The 19,724-nt window shown below is 37.2% G+C and overlaps 1 protein-coding gene across 3 annotated transcripts in view; it reads left to right on the top strand.

The window, feature by feature from the left end:
• The first annotated feature begins 1,739 nt into the window (after window positions 1–1,739).
• Gabra1 (gamma-aminobutyric acid type A receptor subunit alpha 1) overlaps window positions 1,740–19,724 on the top strand; it is a 55,833-nt gene continuing 37,848 nt past the window's right edge. Inside the window, exons 1-3 of one of the 3 annotated variants that reach the window (XM_006246124.5) lie at window positions 1,740–2,449; window positions 4,824–4,912; window positions 8,512–8,621. In XM_006246124.5, the coding sequence (XP_006246186.1) occupies window positions 4,839–4,912; window positions 8,512–8,621 (184 nt within the window). In that variant the 5' untranslated portion in view covers window positions 1,740–2,449; window positions 4,824–4,838. Of the gene's footprint in view, window positions 2,450–2,653; window positions 2,881–4,823; window positions 4,913–8,511; window positions 8,622–19,724 lie in introns of those variants that run through there. The other 2 variants (NM_183326.2, XM_006246123.5) reach the window with 2 other exon arrangements.

Below are 19,724 nucleotides of genomic sequence, written 5' to 3'. Positions count from 1 at the left end.
AGCATATTGTGGAGAGATACAGAAATGCTTTAGAGTTGGTAACGGGGTTTCAGAACTTCTGTAAAGTCAGGGTTGCTTTATAAGCTGCCCGGTGAACAAGGAAACTAATAAATAAATATAAATGGAGCTATTTCACACAAGGGAACAGCAGTGCTCTTTGGTGTTTAAGAGTGCATCGGCCCCCTTGTTGTGTGCTTTCCTGGCAATTATTACTATTTAAAGAGAGATGCACCTTCCAAAATGTTTATTTCTAATATTCCTTGTTAGTAATTGTTAGTAATTCACCCCCAAAAGCCAGAGAACAGAGTCACATTATGACTGTGTCTTTGCCTGTATAGATCAGGTGACTGCAACAGCCTAGCTTAAGTTTTCATCGTATAACCTGATTTCCTTGCAGCATAAGCCAAGAACAACTTGCAGAACACTAAATACAGAAGTGTTTGGGTCTTGCTAACTAGTTTCTCCTCCTTTTAATGTTTTGGACAACACTCAGCCTCTATTTCAAATTTCTCCTCGGCCAGAAGTCCACTAGAAGAAAATGACCAGCGGGCTTACTGAAACTCAGACTTCATCTAACAGATGAAGATCTAACAGATCTAACAGAAGTATGACCTGAGGATGCCTCATATTTTCAGCACCTCCTCCCCATGTGGTTTTAAAATGCTGAAAAGCAGTTCTTGGAGGTGCTGGTCATTGTCTAACAGCACCCTAAGGAAGACAGCACCCATGACCCGAGCTAGAAGCCATTCACAAATCCTGAGCAAGAAACCAGTCATCACTCAGTCCCTGAAAATCAGTTAGGAACATGTCAAACTCTCTCTCTCTCTCTCTCTCTCTCTCTCTCTCTCTCTCTCTCTCTCTCTGCATGTATAATTAACTGTGTGTGGAGAACTCCCGGGGAAGGTAATAAAAGAGAGCAGAGAGAAAGAAGAAGAAGAAGAAGAAGAAGAAGAAGAAGAAGAAGAAGAAGAAGAAGAAGAAGAAGAAGAAGAAGAAGAAGAAGAAGAAGAAGAAGGAAGAAGGAGAAGAAGAAGGAGAAGAAGAAGAAGGAGAAGAAGAAGAAGAAGAAGAAGAAGAAGAAGAAGAAGAAGAAGAAGAAGAAGAAGAAGAAGAAGAAGAAGAAGAAGAAGAAGAAGAAGAAGAAAAGAAAGTAGAAGCTTTTCCCCCACTGACTTCTAAAAATCCTCCCCCTCCTCCCATTTTTCTGAACCGAAAATGATGGAGTTCGGGGCAAAGGCATGTTTCCGGAAATGGAGATATGCCTCTCAAACCCAGAAATGATTTATGTAAAGTTAAATATTCCACGTTCGAAAACCTTTCAAAATTCGGAGTTAAGGGCGTCTGTGCTTTTTTCAGGACAACGCACGCAAAGGTTAAAAACCAGTTCCGAAGCCTGTCTGGCTGTCCTCTATGCTGTAGATGAAAGGCAGGGTGCAAGGCACTCAGAATCTGACTAAGTACGAAGGACTCTAAGCTCAGGGGCCCATTCCCTCTCAGACGGGGAATCTTCCTGCTGTCCCTAACTAGTCCTGGTTCTGCAACATGCAGGGATTTAGACATATGTGTGGGAGTGAGCGAGGGAGAGCAAGAGGACAGAGCGCTCCCCACACGTGTAAGCCTACATCTCCCTGCTTCGTAGCTTGCGTTCATTCATATGAATGCAGTGGTTAAATATTTGATCAGAGGTAGCAGAGTTACAAGGATCGGTTGTGCTTTAATGAGCACACCTTAGAATAGTGTGCTCATAAATCTCAAGAGAGAAAAGATCCTAAGTGTAGCCCCCATGTCTAACCCTTTCTACCCTTCCCTTCCCCCATTTTCCAGCCGCCCTCCCCCCCAAAATAGAGGAATGCTTGCAGCAGATTGAAGAAGGATTTGAGCCGGCAGCTACAGAGACGGGGATTAGGGCCAGAGTGGTGCAAGTTAAATTGCGCTGCATATAAAAAATGGGCGGATTGGTGTCCAGATCCAGTGGCTGGTACCACCTTCCTTTCTAAAATAAAATCTCTCTGGCATGAAGTCACCGCCTATTTCACATCCGGTTTGCGCTGGGACGTATTACTACTGTCTTGGTACAGAGAAATCTTTTGTTGTATAGCTGCAGATTGGATATTGGGAAGCAAATTTGGGTATGAAATCTCTAGTGCAGGAGCACGCAGAGTCCATGATGGCTCAAACCGTGTGAGTGAGCGCGGCGCGAGGACGCCCTCCGCCCGGCGCGCCCGCGCTCGCACACTCGCGCAGCTCCGGCTCACCGCGATCCTCTCTCCCACACTTTTCTCCCGGGTCTGGAGCGATCCGGTGCCCAGAGGGGGCCCCGAGGTAAGTGAGACTTCGGACCACGAATGCCCACAGCTTGCAATCTGCCTTTGTCCTAGCTGGAGAGGCAGAGATGTTCTAGTGGGGAAGAGAGCAGGAGCAGCAGGACAGGAGCTGAAGCTGGGAGCAGGTAGAAATAAGGAATGTTTTCTTCTTTCAGGGTGAAAACTGCAGCCCTATAGGAGTAGATTTCTCTCTCTTCCCTCTCTCCTCTTTGAGGCAGATTTGAATGTACCCTGAGGGGTGGGTGGTGACATGTTGTTTTGATCTTTCTTCTTTCTCTTTTTTTAATCTTTTCTTTTCCTCTTCTTTTTTTTTTTCTGTCCAAGGGGAGCTGCGATGAGTTGGGGAGGGGCGCTGGGGGTCGCCATCAGCTAAAGTTGAGAGGTTAGGACAGAAAACCTGTCACGCAGTTTCATTCTAAGGAAGACTGGCTCACCCTGCCTGAACACAGCTCTTCTCCCCTCTCCAGACGCCACAGCTGAAATGCCCTCTGGTGTAGGGGTCTCTCGCATTCTGGAAATGAAATGCTGAACTTATTTGATCTGGGTCGCAGGGGAGGTGGGTAGTGGAGCATGCTTCTAGCGAGGGGAGGGATGGAGGTGGGAAGGGGGCAAGAGGCAGCTTCGGGCTCCTTTTCAACTATTATGTTTGTATTCGCAAGAAACTTTCTTCCTCCAGAACTGAAGTGCCAAGGCAGGTTTGGTTTTCTCCAAATATGACAAGAGTGCAAAAGCTATGGTGTCTTGGCTTGGGAATCTCTTTCTCTCACCCATTCAAGACTTTCTTTTTCTAGAATCAGTGGGGATCAATAGGGCTAAGAGAAGTTGTTTCCCTCTTCAAAACAGACGTTAAAAAAACAAAAACAAAAAACAAACATGTTTTAAAGGAAGAATTATCATTGTGCCATTTGGATGCAATATTTTAACGTAATGATATTTATCCAAGATGCCCCTGTCGTTTTCTACTCCTGTGTATCAAAACCAGTCACTAAATTAAGAGAACGCTGTGAGGAAGCTCACAGTCTTTATCTCTACATCATTTCACTCTAAACGAATTCTGCTTCCTTGCTTACATGACTGTCTGTGATGGTTCTAACTGATTGGGATGATCGGGGAGAGCGTGGAAAGCATTTTGTTGATGTATTTAAAGGCATACCACATGGAACTAGAGAATGCTTAATGTAAAAAAAAATTAATGAGTTTTATAAAGCTTCCATCTATTCATGATTGGCCCTACTAATGAGTCAAGACTGGGGAAAGTGGTGAAATAAAATACATGTAATAGTTTTCATAGGAGGACTGGAATTATTTTCAGTGCATTTAAAAATGTAACTATATCTGCTTCTTAGCCAGGTAATGCTCAGGATTTCAAAATTTGGCTTAATAATATACATACACACGTAATTATATGAATGTATAACACACACACAGACACACAGACACGCACAGACACACACACATTTCTATAATTCTTCCATTCCGTACTCATTTATTCCTCCAGTATCCTCCAACCATATCCAAGCTCAGCCATGAGATAATAATTGATTGCACTTTACCTAAGTGGGAATAAATATCCCCTTCTTGCCATGCAAAGCAAACCACTTAAGCCTCCATCTGTTTGAGACGAACCGTTTTCTAGCAGCAACCTGGTAGAAATTAGAGAATGCTTACAAGATATGTGTGGGCATGTTTGTGTGCATTGATGTGTGTGTGTGTGTGTGTGTGTGTGTGTGTGTGTGTGTCTGTCTGTCTGTCTGTGTGTGTGTGTGTCTGTCTGTCTGTGTGTGTGTGTGTGTGTGTGAGAGAGAGAGAGAGAGAGAGAGAGAGAGAGAGAGAGAGAGAGAGAGCGCAGCACATGGCCTGACTTTAAAGTGTATCCTTTAGCTTCACAGAAACATTAGTGAGCATATTTAACAACCACAGAGAGGCACGACTTTGGCATTCAACAGTGTGTTCCCAATGGTTTTTATAAAGAGGTAAATCCAGTTGCTTCTCAAATCAAGGTGCCTCCAGGATTCAGAGATGTGTTCTGCCAACAGAGGTGTTAGCCTACCAGGTCCCACCTACCCACATGCCCTCCTGTTAGAGGCACCAAGTTGAAACCTTTCAGTGCAGATCTGCCACAGGGACCCAAATCAAAAAGGTCAGGTTTTTTTCAGACACTAAACAACAGCAACATGGGATAAACCAGCAAGTAATGGTAAGGTGAGGGCTACTCTGGAAACCAACCCACAGCTCTTGTGTGGAGCAATTTTGTCCCCTTGAAAGCATTTTGACTCCTATAGGGTAAATGAAGATACTGGTATATTTCTGAAGGGAGAGGTGGGTCGGAAGGTAAAGAGTGCGTGGTCCAGGTTTCCATTGCTTCCAGTGACTGTCATATTCCAGTGAGGTCATTTCCTGACTTCAAAGCATTCATCGGAACTGCCTCAGTCAGCCCTAGTGGTTATAACCTGATGTTTCTTGCAAGACACATTGATCTCTACTTACTCCACTTTTCAGCTGGACAAGCCCGTGATGAAGAAAAGTCGGGGTCTCTCTGACTATCTTTGGGCCTGGACCCTCATTCTGAGCACTCTCTCGGGAAGAAGGTGGGGGCATTTTCTTTAAAAATCTGCATGACAGTTTCTGTAATTTTTCATTTATTCCATCAGGGGGAAGAAAATTGCCCATGGATGAATTCATGACTAAGGGAATTCAGAAAACTTTACTGCAATAAAATGTCAGCTAAGACTAAAGAAGAATAGACCGTGAAAATAACTTTCTTGTTTGGATCCTCGCTAGAATACACTTAACAAGCTTTTGTTTCTTCCTAAGAAAAATTTAAACTAGGAAATGTGTGAATTCAACTTTTAAGTCTGAAATTGAACTTTTCAGTTTTCATTTGTAACTGAGGGGGAAAAAATGTAGTTTCCGAATTTATGGTGAAAAGTTACCAGATTAGTTATTGTATGCCCTGCAAGTTCTAAGTTAAATTTTCAACAGGAAATATTCTAACCATTTGCAAAATCATAGAGTAACTTACAAAAGCATGGGAGTTAAAATAATATTTTAAAATAAAATAAGTTAAAATAATATGTATATGTTGAATGCCACATGTCTATAAACACATGCATATTGTGTTTTAAACCACAGTTAATAAAATAGGGATAGAATATGCCAGATGATTCTTGTAAAATACTAGATAAAAATTAAAGTGTGATAATCTAACATTTTTTTCCCTAGGAGGAAGTGTGGTGAATAAATTTCAGTAAGTCAAAATAGTAAATATATTTTCTAACGATCCAATAGAGAATACGAGATATTGTGATAATTATCTAAATGATCAAATATGTTATATTGTCCTCTATCTGCTTTAATAGCTATTTGTCTAGTCTATTCTTGTGCCTCATTAAAAGGTATTCTATGTATAATAAAATCCTGAACTCCTTTAAGTGTACTAGGAAGTGAATCTTCATGAGTTGAAATCAGAGATAAGGAACCAACTGGAAAGGCAGACATTTCTGAGGATTAGTTTTAAATGAGACGTTGACTGCATTGTTTTTAATATTATCTCATAAACAGATATCAGGGGAACAAGACACATTACTCTGATAATCTTTAATTTGAGGAGTTAAGTGATCAGTGATTTTTGAAAAATTATATGAAGTGTTACTATTATAATGACCTGTAGATGGAGTTAGTGTACAGTGTTTTATTACAGAGTTGTTCCTGTGGAATCAAAAGCAGGTTCAGCAACTTGACATTTCTCTTCAAAACGAGTATTCTTTTTAGGGTACTCTATGCTGTTTTTAGTATTCATATCCCCCGCCCCCCCCAAGTTATCTTAATCCTTCTAGAGTTTCTGTGGTAGTTGTGATTTTATAAAGGAAATCAGATGGAAGGCTGAAGAAGCATGATTACAAAATCACAATAAGGAAAGATTTCCATTCCAAATGGGAGAGCAGGGCTGGTTTTGTTTGGGATGGGGCTGGTCTCTTTGGTATTTGCATTCCGATTCGAACAATTGCTGAAGGCAAGGTTCGTAAGCTGAACAGAATTTTTCTTTGCATTTTACATAAGCTGTGGAAACACAAGCACAGATAAAGGTAGCAGATACCAGGGACTCTGAAGGTTGTGGTAACAGTCTAACCACCCTCTGGTGTTATTCTGACCCATCACCACCTTCTTCCTATATTGATTGCTCTCTCCCTAAAAGTTTTCTTTAGGGACAGTTTCCTGAATCCCTAGGTGTGTTCGCATCTCTTTGTCTTTATCAAGACGACCTTCCAATGTCCTTGGAAGATGATGGATGGCATTTGGTTTTGCGACCATGAATTTTGACAAGTACTCACTCTCAGAGAACTGAGATCTTGCTTTGCCTTACTGCTGTCATCTGCCAATGAGACGGGCAGGAAGTCACAAGCTCAGAGGAAACTAGATTTAAAAAACAAAATGAAACAGCAAGGTGTTTCATGTTTGCTAAGTGAGAGTAAGCTCTCAATCTGCGTGAGGTGAATGGATTAATGTTTAGTTTAATGGAATAAAAAAAAGGTCTTGTGGAAATAAATTCCATATATTTAGCACCACAGAGAAATTTTACTTATAACTATTGAATTAAAACTTTATCAGAAAAGAAGTATATACAACTCAATTAATGTCTCTACAGTTAGAATAGCCAGAACAGAAGCAGTGGAGTCACATTAAAGTTTATACTTTCAGTATTGAATATCTTTTATGCATTTATCCATGAAAGAACCGGAACTAGAAATACAAATTAACTTTGCCTCTTTAAAGTGCCTCTTATCTGCAGTCAGTCCTTCCTTGTCTCCTACTCTTTAGCCTGGTTAAATTGGTGTGTGACGTTTTATTTATCTTCAAGTTTTACATAAAATTTTATAAGATTAAGAAAAAGAAAGAAATGATCTGAACTTGGCTCGTACAAAATTAATTACTTGCAAAACTGCTTTTGTTTCTGAGGTGATAATAGATTATATTGGGTGTCCCTGTCAAAGAAGTGAATTCTGGTTTAAGACACCATTATTTTGCTTACATTTATTGATTAACCATACAACGATTTCCAAGTGAAGCAAAAGGAATGCTAAAATTTAAATGTCCAGCGTATAGGTTTGTTACCCTCTCTTTGTTTTACACCCTATACCCACTTGAGTTTTGCACTCAAGGTCAGAGATTTCGGTGAAATTTGTCAGCAAGTGTAATTTTTTTTTCTGAGATAGAAACTGCTTCTCTCCAAGGATTTTGAAGTGTCACGCCAGTCGTTACATAAAACACAATTAATCCTGCATAGATAATAAAGTGGTTGGCATAAGAATCACCAAGTATGGGGAGTGCAACCCTAGATGGTTGAAAACTAGAAAATAGTACCAAGAGACAGAAGCCAAATCCCCAAACAAAAGAACAGGAATGGCTGTCCCTTTGCAGAATGTTGGAAACAAGCTCGTGGTCCAGAAAGTGAAAAAAATTCATTCCTGGCCTCTGCTTTGCCCTTAAGTACTTGTGTTTTAAAACATGAAGTCACTTTACATCTAAAGGGTGTCTTACATCAAGAATGTCGCTTTTCCCAACAGTTCTACCATGTCTAAACCCAGAAACGACCAAAGTTAAAGAAAATAAAGGTTTGAATAAATGTTCATTTTTCATACATCTTAAGAGGAATCAACACACCCATAAAAGTATGAATAACATAATAAATGATTTATGTATCTTCCTTTCCTAAATATCTTAAAAGAACACCCCCCCCCAAAAAAAATCAAAAGCACAAATATATGGGAAGGAAATGGAAGAAGGAGCTTTGGTACATAAAAATTTGCATATTACATTTAAAAAAGAAACCTTTGAACGAGTTGTGCAATTCACATATAGATGTACCTACGTAGATAAATATAATTTAGATCAAAGCCTTCAAAACATTTCGTGCAATATGAGTTAAGAGTCTGGTTTGCTCAGAGAAGATATGTCTCTTCTAGAACTTGCTGTGCTGAGGACTGAAAATGCAGAGTTGGAAATCATTTTCTATATTAAAATTAAAAGCCTGCCACCAACGAGGCCACACAGGAGAGACAGGGACCAGAGTTATAATGACGTTCAAACTCCCAACAGCAAGGAGATTAAGAAACTCTGAGGAAGGTTTTGAATCCTAAGAGGTTTTAGTGGAAGTTTGATGCTATTAGTCTCTATGTTCTCCTCTCAGCTATGGACAGCCCTCCCAAGATGAACTTAAGGACAACACCACTGTCTTCACGAGGATTTTGGACCGACTGCTGGATGGTTATGACAATCGTCTGAGACCAGGCTTGGGAGGTGAGTTACACTCTCACGGTTTTTCTTTGAGAAAGTTTAGTGTTACCAAACATTTATGTATTTATCTCTAATTTCTCTTCAAGCAGCAAATAAAAAAGCTAGCAAACATGCTAGCATATTGACGGATAATTAGCCCTATTTTAATAGTCCACCCAGTGCTAATCCAATTTACTAGGACTGTTTTGTGCACATAGTTATATAGAGTGATGGATAGGCACAAAATTCTCACAATTACACAAAAGGGATGCATATTCTTGACAAGCACAATTGTTTTTCTGTCTAAGAAATGCATTGTGTAAAAATGAACATAATAGTCTCCTTTTCAGTATAAGACTTATTAACTTCATCTGTTAAAACTATACTGAATTCAAAAAGCTAACTCTAATTCTATGCTAGAAATACTTAATTTAGACGATTGTGTAGCCAATCATATCTTTGTGTTATATTACCCCATATCTATAATCAAAAGTGAGTAAAATAGATGGTAATGTTTTATTTATAAACTATGCATTTGGATGTAATTCCCTAGTTCTCTTTAGTAAATTTTAGTGCTTCTTTAAAAATAATTAATTGATCAATTGACTAATGAATTTCTGTTTGGGGAGAAAATAACGTTTTCTATGTATATACATATGTAATAGATATTCATACATGCATATGTATACACACACAATATTCCTTGCAAAAAATAACGCTCAACCTCATGTATTTGAGTAAAGGTGAACGAAGCCACATCAAAATATTGGCCTTAAAGTAAAACAAGGCAAGCAAGGAAAGAAATTGAAATCCACTCCATGACTCTACATTAGAGCTGATTCGTCACTTTTTTCAAAGCAGCAGAAACCAATAGTAATATTTACTTACCAGTATGAAATGCCACCTTTCAAGTTAGTCAGAACTGATACAGAAAGCTAAACTTAAGAACTCAAACAAAATGTATCATGCATTTAGAATTTCTCATTCACTCGTTCATTCATTCGTTGTTCAGAAATGGGACTAGAACGAAGGGCTTGGCACATGCTAGACGTATCTTGTTTATAAAATATTTTATGCATATATTTGCAAAAACACTATATATATCTTTATCAAGTGTACTTTCTTATCAAATTCAAATGTTAATTTTTCAACATGGTATTCCTTTAGATTTGGTCTCAACCTTGTGTCCTTTTAACTTCTTGGGGAGAAAATATTATTCTTAAGTTGCTGAGTATAATATCATGTATTATACATAAACTCAGATACCAAGAAATGTGAGGAAAGAGGCCAGTGTTTCAAAAACCGTCTAGGGAGCATAGGAAGACTCACTGTCAAGAAAAATAAAACCTTAAAATTGAGATGGGGTATTGGTAAAATGGCCAGCATGTCTCTATTCATAATGCAGTAATATAAGGTCACTGTATGTCGGAGCATCCGGATTGATGCTAAAAAAATTGCTTTCATTGCATGCAGTTTAAATAAACTACAAAGACTAGGGATAAGGGACCAAGGACTCACTGGGTTGTTGATATGGATTAAGAAGTGAAGGCTTCTGAAAATGATGACGTATTTTATATACATTTCCTTTACTGAATGTCCGATCTGTCCCAGGTCAATCCTTACAGTAGCAGTAGAATGAACCTCATATGCCAGATCTGCATTAATTCTCGTTTATGAAATCATATTTGATACTTTATTATGTGTGTTGAGTATCCTCTTAAAGGTGCGCATGTGGCTTTCAGTTTGAGGATTTTATATAAACACACACACATCTGCTTTAATGATCAGTTGTGATTGTACTCTTATTACAGTCTAAATAACAAGGCATAACTGCTGATTTTAATACATATTATTATTAATCATATATACTTACTCTTTAATAAATGTATTCTACACACACTTAAACTACAGAGAGCCATGTATTGCAAATGAAGAAACAGCCCAAAATATATATTTAATGTAAAAATTTGAGATCTATGGCATCAGGAGATTCTTTAAATTAAGTTATTTTATTCACTTGAATTCTGAAAGTTGCCCCCTTCCAGGTTCCCTTCCTCAAGTTCTTCACACACACACATACACACACACACACACACACACACACACACACACACACACACACACACTTGCTGCCACTGAGAGGGTGCTTCCCCGTCTGCCCACCCACTACCACCTCACCCCCTCCAGCATCCCTTTTCTCTTGGGCATCAAGTTTCCACAGGATTAAGGGCATCCCCTCCCACTGGGATTTTCTTAAACGTTTCTTTAAGAAACATTCATTTATCAGAATAATATTTTTAAATTTATATAATCACTTAATCTCTGAAAATGGTAAAACAGACCTGTGGTTTAGGGAACAGAAATAATGGTTCATCCCATAAAGATTAGGTATACTTTTTTTTTAAGCTAACAGAAATTCAGGATCTAGAAAAACACATTTTTTAAAAAATAAAGTGTTTTAATCTCTAGAATTAATTTGGCTATTTTTCATTCTTGAAAATGTTGAATTATACAATGCTATGGTGAAATTTTTCTTCTGTTTGTATTTTAAATGTTGGCCTGGAATACCATGAAATTAGAAGCATAAAATTTGAGGTCTTTTATCTTAAATTTTCATATTGCCTAACCTTATTTTATACATTTTGATGACATTCTTACAAATATGTGATTGCTTTAGGATTAAAACAATCTATGTATATTTTGAACCTAATTGCAGTTAGAATATGAAATAAACTTCCAAGACATTGATTTTTGTAATATAGTCAACTATGAATTTATGGAAAATGGATAGCGTTGATACTGGCTGGTTAAATCAAAATGTTCTTTTGTGTGTGTGTGTACAGTATTTAATTTTATGTTTGCTATAAATGTCAGATAATTCAAGCATGGCATAGTTAATAGTAAATTCCTGTAACAATATGGTCTCCCCATTTATATTATCATTATTATTTTTGACATAACTCATTTATATTCAGAAGCAAAGACTATAAAAAGGAAAAGCAGAATTTTTTTCTTCCATTTATTATTTGCTTCTTTACACCCTGATTGTTGCCCCCCCACCTCCTTTTGGCCCCCACTCAAACATTCCTTTCCCCGTACCCATCTCCTCCCCTGAGAGGGTGGGGGCCTCCCCTGAGTATTGCCCTCTCTCCATAACCCCTGGCGCATCAAGTCTCAAGCAGAACCTTTATCTTACGTGAAAAATGAAGCAAAAGTTTTCTGGTAGTTTGTGCATGGTTGTATCTGAAATTACATTCTTCTAGAAAAAAGGCCCTGCTGTCTTCTTCATTATGGTAAAACACTGTGAAAAAGACAAGGGTTTTTGTCCTGAATATCCTCACAGAATGATAATGAACCATAACACTATGTAAACAATTCCTCCGTATAGAGGTCCTCCATGACTTGTTCAGTTTTATTACTTGGGAGTGTATACCAGGATGTAACTAGAAATGAAATTCATTACTTCAAAGATTCAGGTATTGGAAATTAACTTGAGGATATTATGACACTATTGTAAAAGGCTAGGACCAAGAGTCAACCACAGGAAGACAAAATAAAACTGTAACATGAAGAGAAATATTCTGACAGGGATTGTGATTTTTTTTGTTGCACCTAGGTGAATTTAAATAGATTAGAACAAGGGCAACACTAAGTCCTTGATGTACAAAAAACAAAAAGAAATTAAGGAGCCAGTGAAATACGTACATCAAATACAAAATAATTGCAGAAAATTGGGTTAAAATTATACATAGCTAGAAAATTTATAGAATCATCAATAATTACTAGATTCTTTCTCATTTATAATCTCTTGCTTTTGTGGCAAGAAAACAAGAGAATCTTCTTCCACCAGGTATTCTAAGAGTGTTTGAATAAACCAAGTTCAAGTCTAAAAGAGTGACATAGAGAAATAAAGATTGAAGACCAGAAAGAACAGGGAGATAAGAAAAGATAACTTCAAGTAGAAAGCAGACAGAGGCTAGGAAGCAGGGACTGGGAATGAATGGGTAGCCGAAGCATCCAATGAGGGACAGGACTGGAGACAATTCTGGAGCAGAGAAGGGAGGGCTAGACAGAAGTAGAGACATGGAACTTGTGCTTGTCTATAAACAGGAACAAACTGAAAGTTCTCAATGAATCTATTTTCTAATTCTTTTCTCCATGTGTTAAAATGAACTATGGATGGCTGGATGTTCTCGACTTTTCCCCCAAGTAAGCAATGGAAGAGAATTGGGTGAAATTTGATTTGCTTTTATATAGGCTCCATTCCAATTTCTGGAATTGTCAAACAATAATTCACTGAGAGACCTAGTGCTCAACGCTGAAGAAAAGTTTCAGAGGTTTTAAGGACAAACAATACAAGTAATGCCCTTCTGGGTATATCCTTTCATAGAAATGGAGGAGACCCCTTCCATTTTATGGTGTGTTTCAGTCCCACTGTGCATCAGGCTGGCATTCAGTGAATGTACTGTACTGTATAGGTCTCCTCACTAGCCTAAAGTTGTCTTCTTCCTCATGTTTCAGGCAGCTGCCTGTTTAAAATATGCTTTCATCTAAAAACAAATTCATTTTACTCTTTCAAAAACAAATTCCACTAAACCCATGTTTAACTAGAACATGACTGAGAGAGAGAACAGGCTATAAAATTTTAGTGAAGTCACACCTAATGGCACACAGAAACTCCTTTTCCACTCTCCCCTTTTTGCTTTCTGGTGTTCCTTGGAAATGGTGTTAACAATTTCAAATTTTATTTTTAAATTTAATCGCAACAAAGAATGAATGGAAAGATAGATAGCTCTCAAAGATTTCATCACCAAACCATGTAGATAAGGAAAGCCAATGAAAGAGATATGTCAATATTTCTAATCTTATAAGCATAAATAATTGATTAGAAAAGTTTATAGTTTATAGGCTTTTAGACAGTGATTGTACCCCTGTTACATATTAACAGTAGTTAAATATTTTCATCTGTGTTTGAAGTAGTAATTTATTTAAATTCTATGGTTTTCATCTTGTTTTATTTTACTTTATTTCACTGCTAGACGAAAAACTAGTTAATAAGGGTCTGAGCAACTCATTGAGCCATTAGCAGCCCAAGGTGCTCAAACTATTTTAGAAATATCATGCTGGAGAATGAATCTCTGTTTCTAGGCACATTCACCAGTGACTTTTATGTCAACTTAAAACAATAGGAAGTTATGTGGAAACAGGAAACTCAGTTGACCAAATGTTCCCCATTAGACTGGCATGTACCCTCCGTGTGGTGCATTATCTTAATTGATGATCCAGGCAGAAGCTTTCAGGGGCTTCTATCGTAAGCAGGTGGCCTTGCATGTTGCAAGAAAATATTCAGAGCAATACATAAGGAACCATGCCGATAAAAAACATTGCTCCATGACTTGTGAATCAGCTGCTCCCTTCATGTTGGCCTGAACTTACTTCTGGCTTTGCTCTCCCTTGGTGAGGAAGTGTGATGTGGAAATGTATGCTGAAATAAACCCTTTCTCCCCCAACCTTTGTTCGGTCATGGTGGTTATTACAGCTGTAGACAATCTAACAGAAACAGTACACTTTATCATTAGATTTTCCTGGTCCTAGCCTTTAATCCAAACTCTTGATAGCAGGAGGCAGGAGAATCAGGAGTTCAAACTCACCGTGCGTGTCAAAATAAATTCAGGCAAGCTCTGCTGCAAGAAACCCTGCTTCAAAATGAACTAAGAAACTTAAACAAAATAACTTCCCGGTCTTGAGTTAGTCAAGCCCATATAAAATCTTTTAGACTAATTTTTAACACAATGATTACAAAAGGACTCAGTTTGAAAGAGCCAAGTGGCCTGAAGGTTTTTTTTGTCACTGAAAAATTTAATATTTGTTTCTTAGGGAATATATGTGCATTCCGTTATGTTTTCAAATATGAGAAAAGTGGGAAACTAAAAGAAAGCAAAAATGAGTAGACTGTTGTATATTTTGTGCGGTTGTTAAAAGTTTAAGTCATTAGAAATGAGGAGAATATTATAGCTTAGTTTTCTTTAAAATTTACTTTTATTTTTAATTAAAATTTTAATTCATGAACTTCATTATTTAAAGGAAGATTTGCAAATAAAATGAGTTTCAACACTCCAAATTAACCTGACCCAAAGACAGTACACGTCACTGAACTGTGCAGTTAGGTGGTGGACCTGAGTTGTGCAGAAGTTCCTAAAGGAGATTGTTTTTCGAATTCTAATTCTGTCAGAGATTTTTCATTTCTGGTGGTGGATAAGTGCATAAAAATAGATTTGATAGTGAAGAAGTAGAATCCAATGTGAAATGCCACAGCCTCAGAATGACTATTTTAATTCTTTTTAAAAATCAAATTTAATTGGCTAATTTATAAGATAGCTGGTACTAGAAAAACCTTTCATGATTATTTGGTTTCCTGAGTAGACTCGAGATCAGAGAGAAAAATTATATTCATGTTTAACTAATACTAAAGCAGTGATTTTTTATTTGTGTTTGGGAGAATTTCAAACAGCTTATATATATCTTTCAAAATGCAATAGTGTTAGATAAAATTAAGAAGGTTATATATACTAAAAATATCAGAAAAGCAATTTAAAAGATTCTGCTTATTTAATCTCTTCTCATTGGTGTTATATTTATTTTATAAGAAAATGATCTTATAGAGGATTTAAAATTTCTACACTTCAAATCCTTCACTTTAAATTTATTATAGTCTTTTTTTTTTTTTTTACTTTGAATGCAAGCTCTGGAACAGATGTTCAGATGTTTGCAAATGCAACACCCTTCCACAGGAATAGTAGAACTAGACAGTCGGTGACATAGTTGTATTTCAAGAAAAAGACAGTTACCAAAGCCTCAAGAAACATGGTTCAATGAACAGAGAATCCCTCTGAATCTTTACTCGCTAAGATCTCCAGTTGGCTCATAAATCTAACTTACATAATGGATCTCAAAGCTAACTAAGGAATGTTATAGCATATTTATAAACATTCTATTCTGGTCTTTCCTGTTGTATGTCAATCATTTGCATGACCAATGCCCAGAAGTTTCCTTAGAGATAAAAGGAAACCACTGAGACTATACTCATGGGTAATTTCCTGTGTCCCTGTATTTAATCTTTCCCTAACCTTTGCACTTCCCATCTCTATTCCAGTCCTGTGCTTGAGGCTCTAAAATGTTTTCTGTGGATTATTTCATTTTATGGTAGAATGTGAACTCTACAAATGAAAATTTATATTCTTTTCCTGAGAGAAGATCCTGAGAGTTACAAATCACAGAGAACCACTTTGGATTTAACAGAGAGCTAGTTCCTATGTGGTGGGATATTTCTTGCTATCGCCATGCTGCTCTCATAGATCTCAAAAACTACAAGAAACACCAACCCTTTATATAGATATATACATATAAAGAAAGTTATCTTTCCAAGACTACCATGAACACCCTCTCCTTCAAATGAGCCCTCTTCCAGAAGATCCTATTCCTAAAACAATAAAAAGAAGAAAATTTTCAGTGGAAATGAGGTTTATATCATGCCTGATAATAAAATTAATCTTTCTTTTGCATAAATGCTTGTATCATTTGAGGTCTGTAAACCCCAGACCACTAAATTGTCAGGGACTTAGTAGATGTCTTAAGTTACAACTCTTTACTGTTTATGCAGTTTTAGCTGGTAAAAGCAAACAAGTAAGGTTGGTTTACAAATCAACCAGGGAAGCAGTTCCTTTTTTTCCCCTATGGCATTAGACGTATAGTAAGACTGGGAGATAAATGTTGCCCATTGGTATTTGTGTGGGATCCCAGGATATTGCCAGCTCTTCAATAAGACCATTTCAAACTAAGAGTTTTGCATTTATTTTATGATGCTGAGTAATGTTATCCATTTGGTCTCGAAATTGTACTTCATAAATTAGGAGTGCACGAAAACTTTTCCGATGAATATTTCTGAATTGCTCAATTGACAGCATTTTCACCGAACATGTGGCTAATGCCCCATTAAACAAGCTGTTGTGATGGGTATTGCTAACGCGTTGCCCACAACTCTCCTATCTCCCTATTCTTTTTTTAATTATAGACACTCTTACATATTTACACAGAATCAGTCATTTTCTGGAGGTTCAAGTACAATAATGTCACTTCTACGCCCAAAGGCTTTCTGTGGCATTGGGACAAAGGTCGGTTGCTTTCTGCCATCCACTCCAATCTCGTCTCATTCACTTCAAAGCATTCTCTTCTATCATCAGCATCTCCAGATTCCAGACATGTCAGTTGTTTTCCTGTCTCCTACATAGTCATCTATCCACTCACCTGTCTATCTAGTACCCATCTATCAAGTCCTGCTTAAATAGATTTTCATTTATAAAGATAACAGATGTGCCACGGGACAGAAGCATTAGTGGTTTTTTCTCACTGCTTTATTGCTGTTATACAGAACTGTGTCTGTTCAGCACACACAAAAGGACAGGTAAGCTCAATTCATACATATAAAAAGGTAAATCACTTTAATTTTCAGTTCAGCTCTTATCTACTCACTTATAAACCAAAACAAAGATAGGTTGACAAAGACGCAGGAAGGGCACCTGAAATCACACAACTTTCCTACAAGGAAATGAGTTAAAATCGGACCCCTTAGACCCTCAGTCGAATGCATGTCTTTCTAACTTTCCTATAGTGCTTTTCTTCCTTGTCCCTCTAGCACTGATTGTCCTTTTGAAATATCACTTGAAAGCCTTTATTATTTCAATCCTTTCAGTAGGATCTTGGCATTGTTGGAAAGTTCAGGTCAAAAGAGATTTGTTCCATGGTAGTGAGGTGATGCAAACCTTGTATATTTCAGGTACAGCAACGAAAGGTAGGCTTGTTTAAGGACTGGTTTTTAAATGTAAATTGATTATTTTGATTTATCATTAGGTTGTCCAAATAGGTAATAATATTCATCATTGTGACTCCATTTTCGATAAAGTAGTCGTACATTTTTTCCTTGAAAATATGAACATATGCATACATTTATAATTAAAAATCATAGAATTTCAATTACGTTGACATTGGCAAGGCCTTCACAAGGAAAACACCTTTGGTGGAATATTTATATCTTTGAACAGTTCTTCCACTCAAGTTATTTTAATTGATTTATATTTTTCAACCAAGTCTTTAGTTACATAAGGGTTTCAGTCATATTTGGTTTTGGCTTGGTTTTACGTATTTTTACCTATTTTATTTAAGGTTCCTGGCTGCTGATATATGCTGAGAAGAACACATTGAAACATAAAAGATGTTGGTTTCTTTTCATGTGATCTCTAGAAAGATGTTGATATCATCCAAGTATGCCCAAGGACATGCTAGTGTGGTATTAAATCAGTGGGTGTGCTACTTGTGAAAGGTCCATTTTGGTCAAAGAGTTTGTTCTTCCTCTGAATTTAGGCTGAGACGAAAGAAGTATTTTATGAGGATAGTCACAGATGAGTGAAAATATAATTTAAATGTAGCCACTTGATATCTTCTTGAGATTTTTAAACTTGATGTTTTAGCTTAAAACATCATCTATTATATTGGCTTCATACTCAACATAAAACTTGTGCATGATTTTGAAAGAGTATTCCTGAAGAACTTTGGGAAACAAACAGGTCAGTAGGGCTGACTGATTTACTTAAAACAGTGTCCTATGGACATTAAGATGGGAAAAGGCAGGGGAAGTGTTTATTTTCCTGTTTTGATTGCTTTATGCCTCTCAAGAACGGAGTGGCAGGCCGAGTTTCACTTGACTTGCACCTTCCCTCTCATTATATCATTTAGCCTTTCCTGCTAATTTCTGTAACCCCTCGCAGGCATGTATTCTCCAGGTATGCAGCTTCTGTTTTCCTTCCCTCCCCTCCCATCCCCTTCTGCCCCTCGCTTTTCCTTTCCTTCTCCTTCTTGCCCTCCCTTCTCTTCCTCTTCTCATTGTCTTGCTTCTCATCCCTTCCTTTCCTCCTTTGGATCTCTTTCTCCATTCTCTTCTCCTTCCTTCTTTACCTCCTCCATTCTTTCTGTCTCCCCCTCCATCTGTCTGCTTTCATTTCTTTCTCATTGTTTCCTGTCTATTTGGAGGATTAAAACGGAAAATATCAGATACTCGTCATCGTGAACTTTTAAAAGATAAACCAATGATTAGAGAATTTTCAGAAACAATACTAAAAAAGTCATTTCAGATTCTTAGGATACAGAGATTTAAGGTCACATTTCTTGTTTTATAAAATAATGAAAATGAGCAAATCTTAGAGGGAAGTGGCTGTTAGAGAAGAATACAGTGAAATGCCTAAAAGTTATGAACTGATATGTTAAATAAGTTTCAGGCCAAGGGAGATGAGAAAATAGATTTTAAAATGCAATTCTAGTCATTCTTGTAAATTACATTCTCTGTATGGCATGGGTACAACTATGCATGGCAATTGATGAACCTAAATCTAGCCATGTGTCCTGCTTTATTTGTTTGGCACAGTGGTCTTTATAAATAAGATTTTAGACCTTCAAAATTTGACTATATAGCTGGTCACCTACTAACCATCACTCTTAAAATAATGGAGGGCAAATATTACCCTGTAAATTTTGTAAATTCTCATTTTACTCTTTTGGGCCACTTCACTGTGCAACAGATACTAGTGACATAGATTTAAAGGAGGGTGCCCCAGGTTGGCCAGTGTATGCCAAACTGCAGACAAATTAGTCAGCATTCCTGAAATGAGCATGCTCCTCAAAAGTGAAAAGTCAAATGTAAAAGCAGACATAACTTCGATTCCACATGTCTCTAGGTTATATGAGATAATTTATATAGATAATATATTTAATATTCACCATAATATTTAAACTTGAACCTTGGAAAAGCTGTGAGTTTGACTCAATTGATTGAAAACAAAAGCACAACAGGAATATCAGATCATATAATGACTATATATCCAAAGAACGAATTTAGTTACAGATTCTTCCTACTGACCAGTTCCAGTGGATTTAACAGCCAAAAAGTGGATTAGGAGAAAATAAAAAACATACTACATAGTACCACATGCTCTTGCTTTTCTAAATATGTGGCAGTGATTTTCCCTTGGTTATTGTTCATTACATTGTAATAAAATGTGACTAAGTGAAGTAATCTTA

The sequence above is a fragment of the Rattus norvegicus genome, chromosome 10, assembly GCF_036323735.1.
Source record: "Rattus norvegicus strain BN/NHsdMcwi chromosome 10, GRCr8, whole genome shotgun sequence".
Classification (NCBI taxonomy): Eukaryota; Metazoa; Chordata; class Mammalia; order Rodentia; family Muridae; genus Rattus; species Rattus norvegicus.
This window is presented reverse-complemented; position numbering and strand designations above follow the sequence as displayed.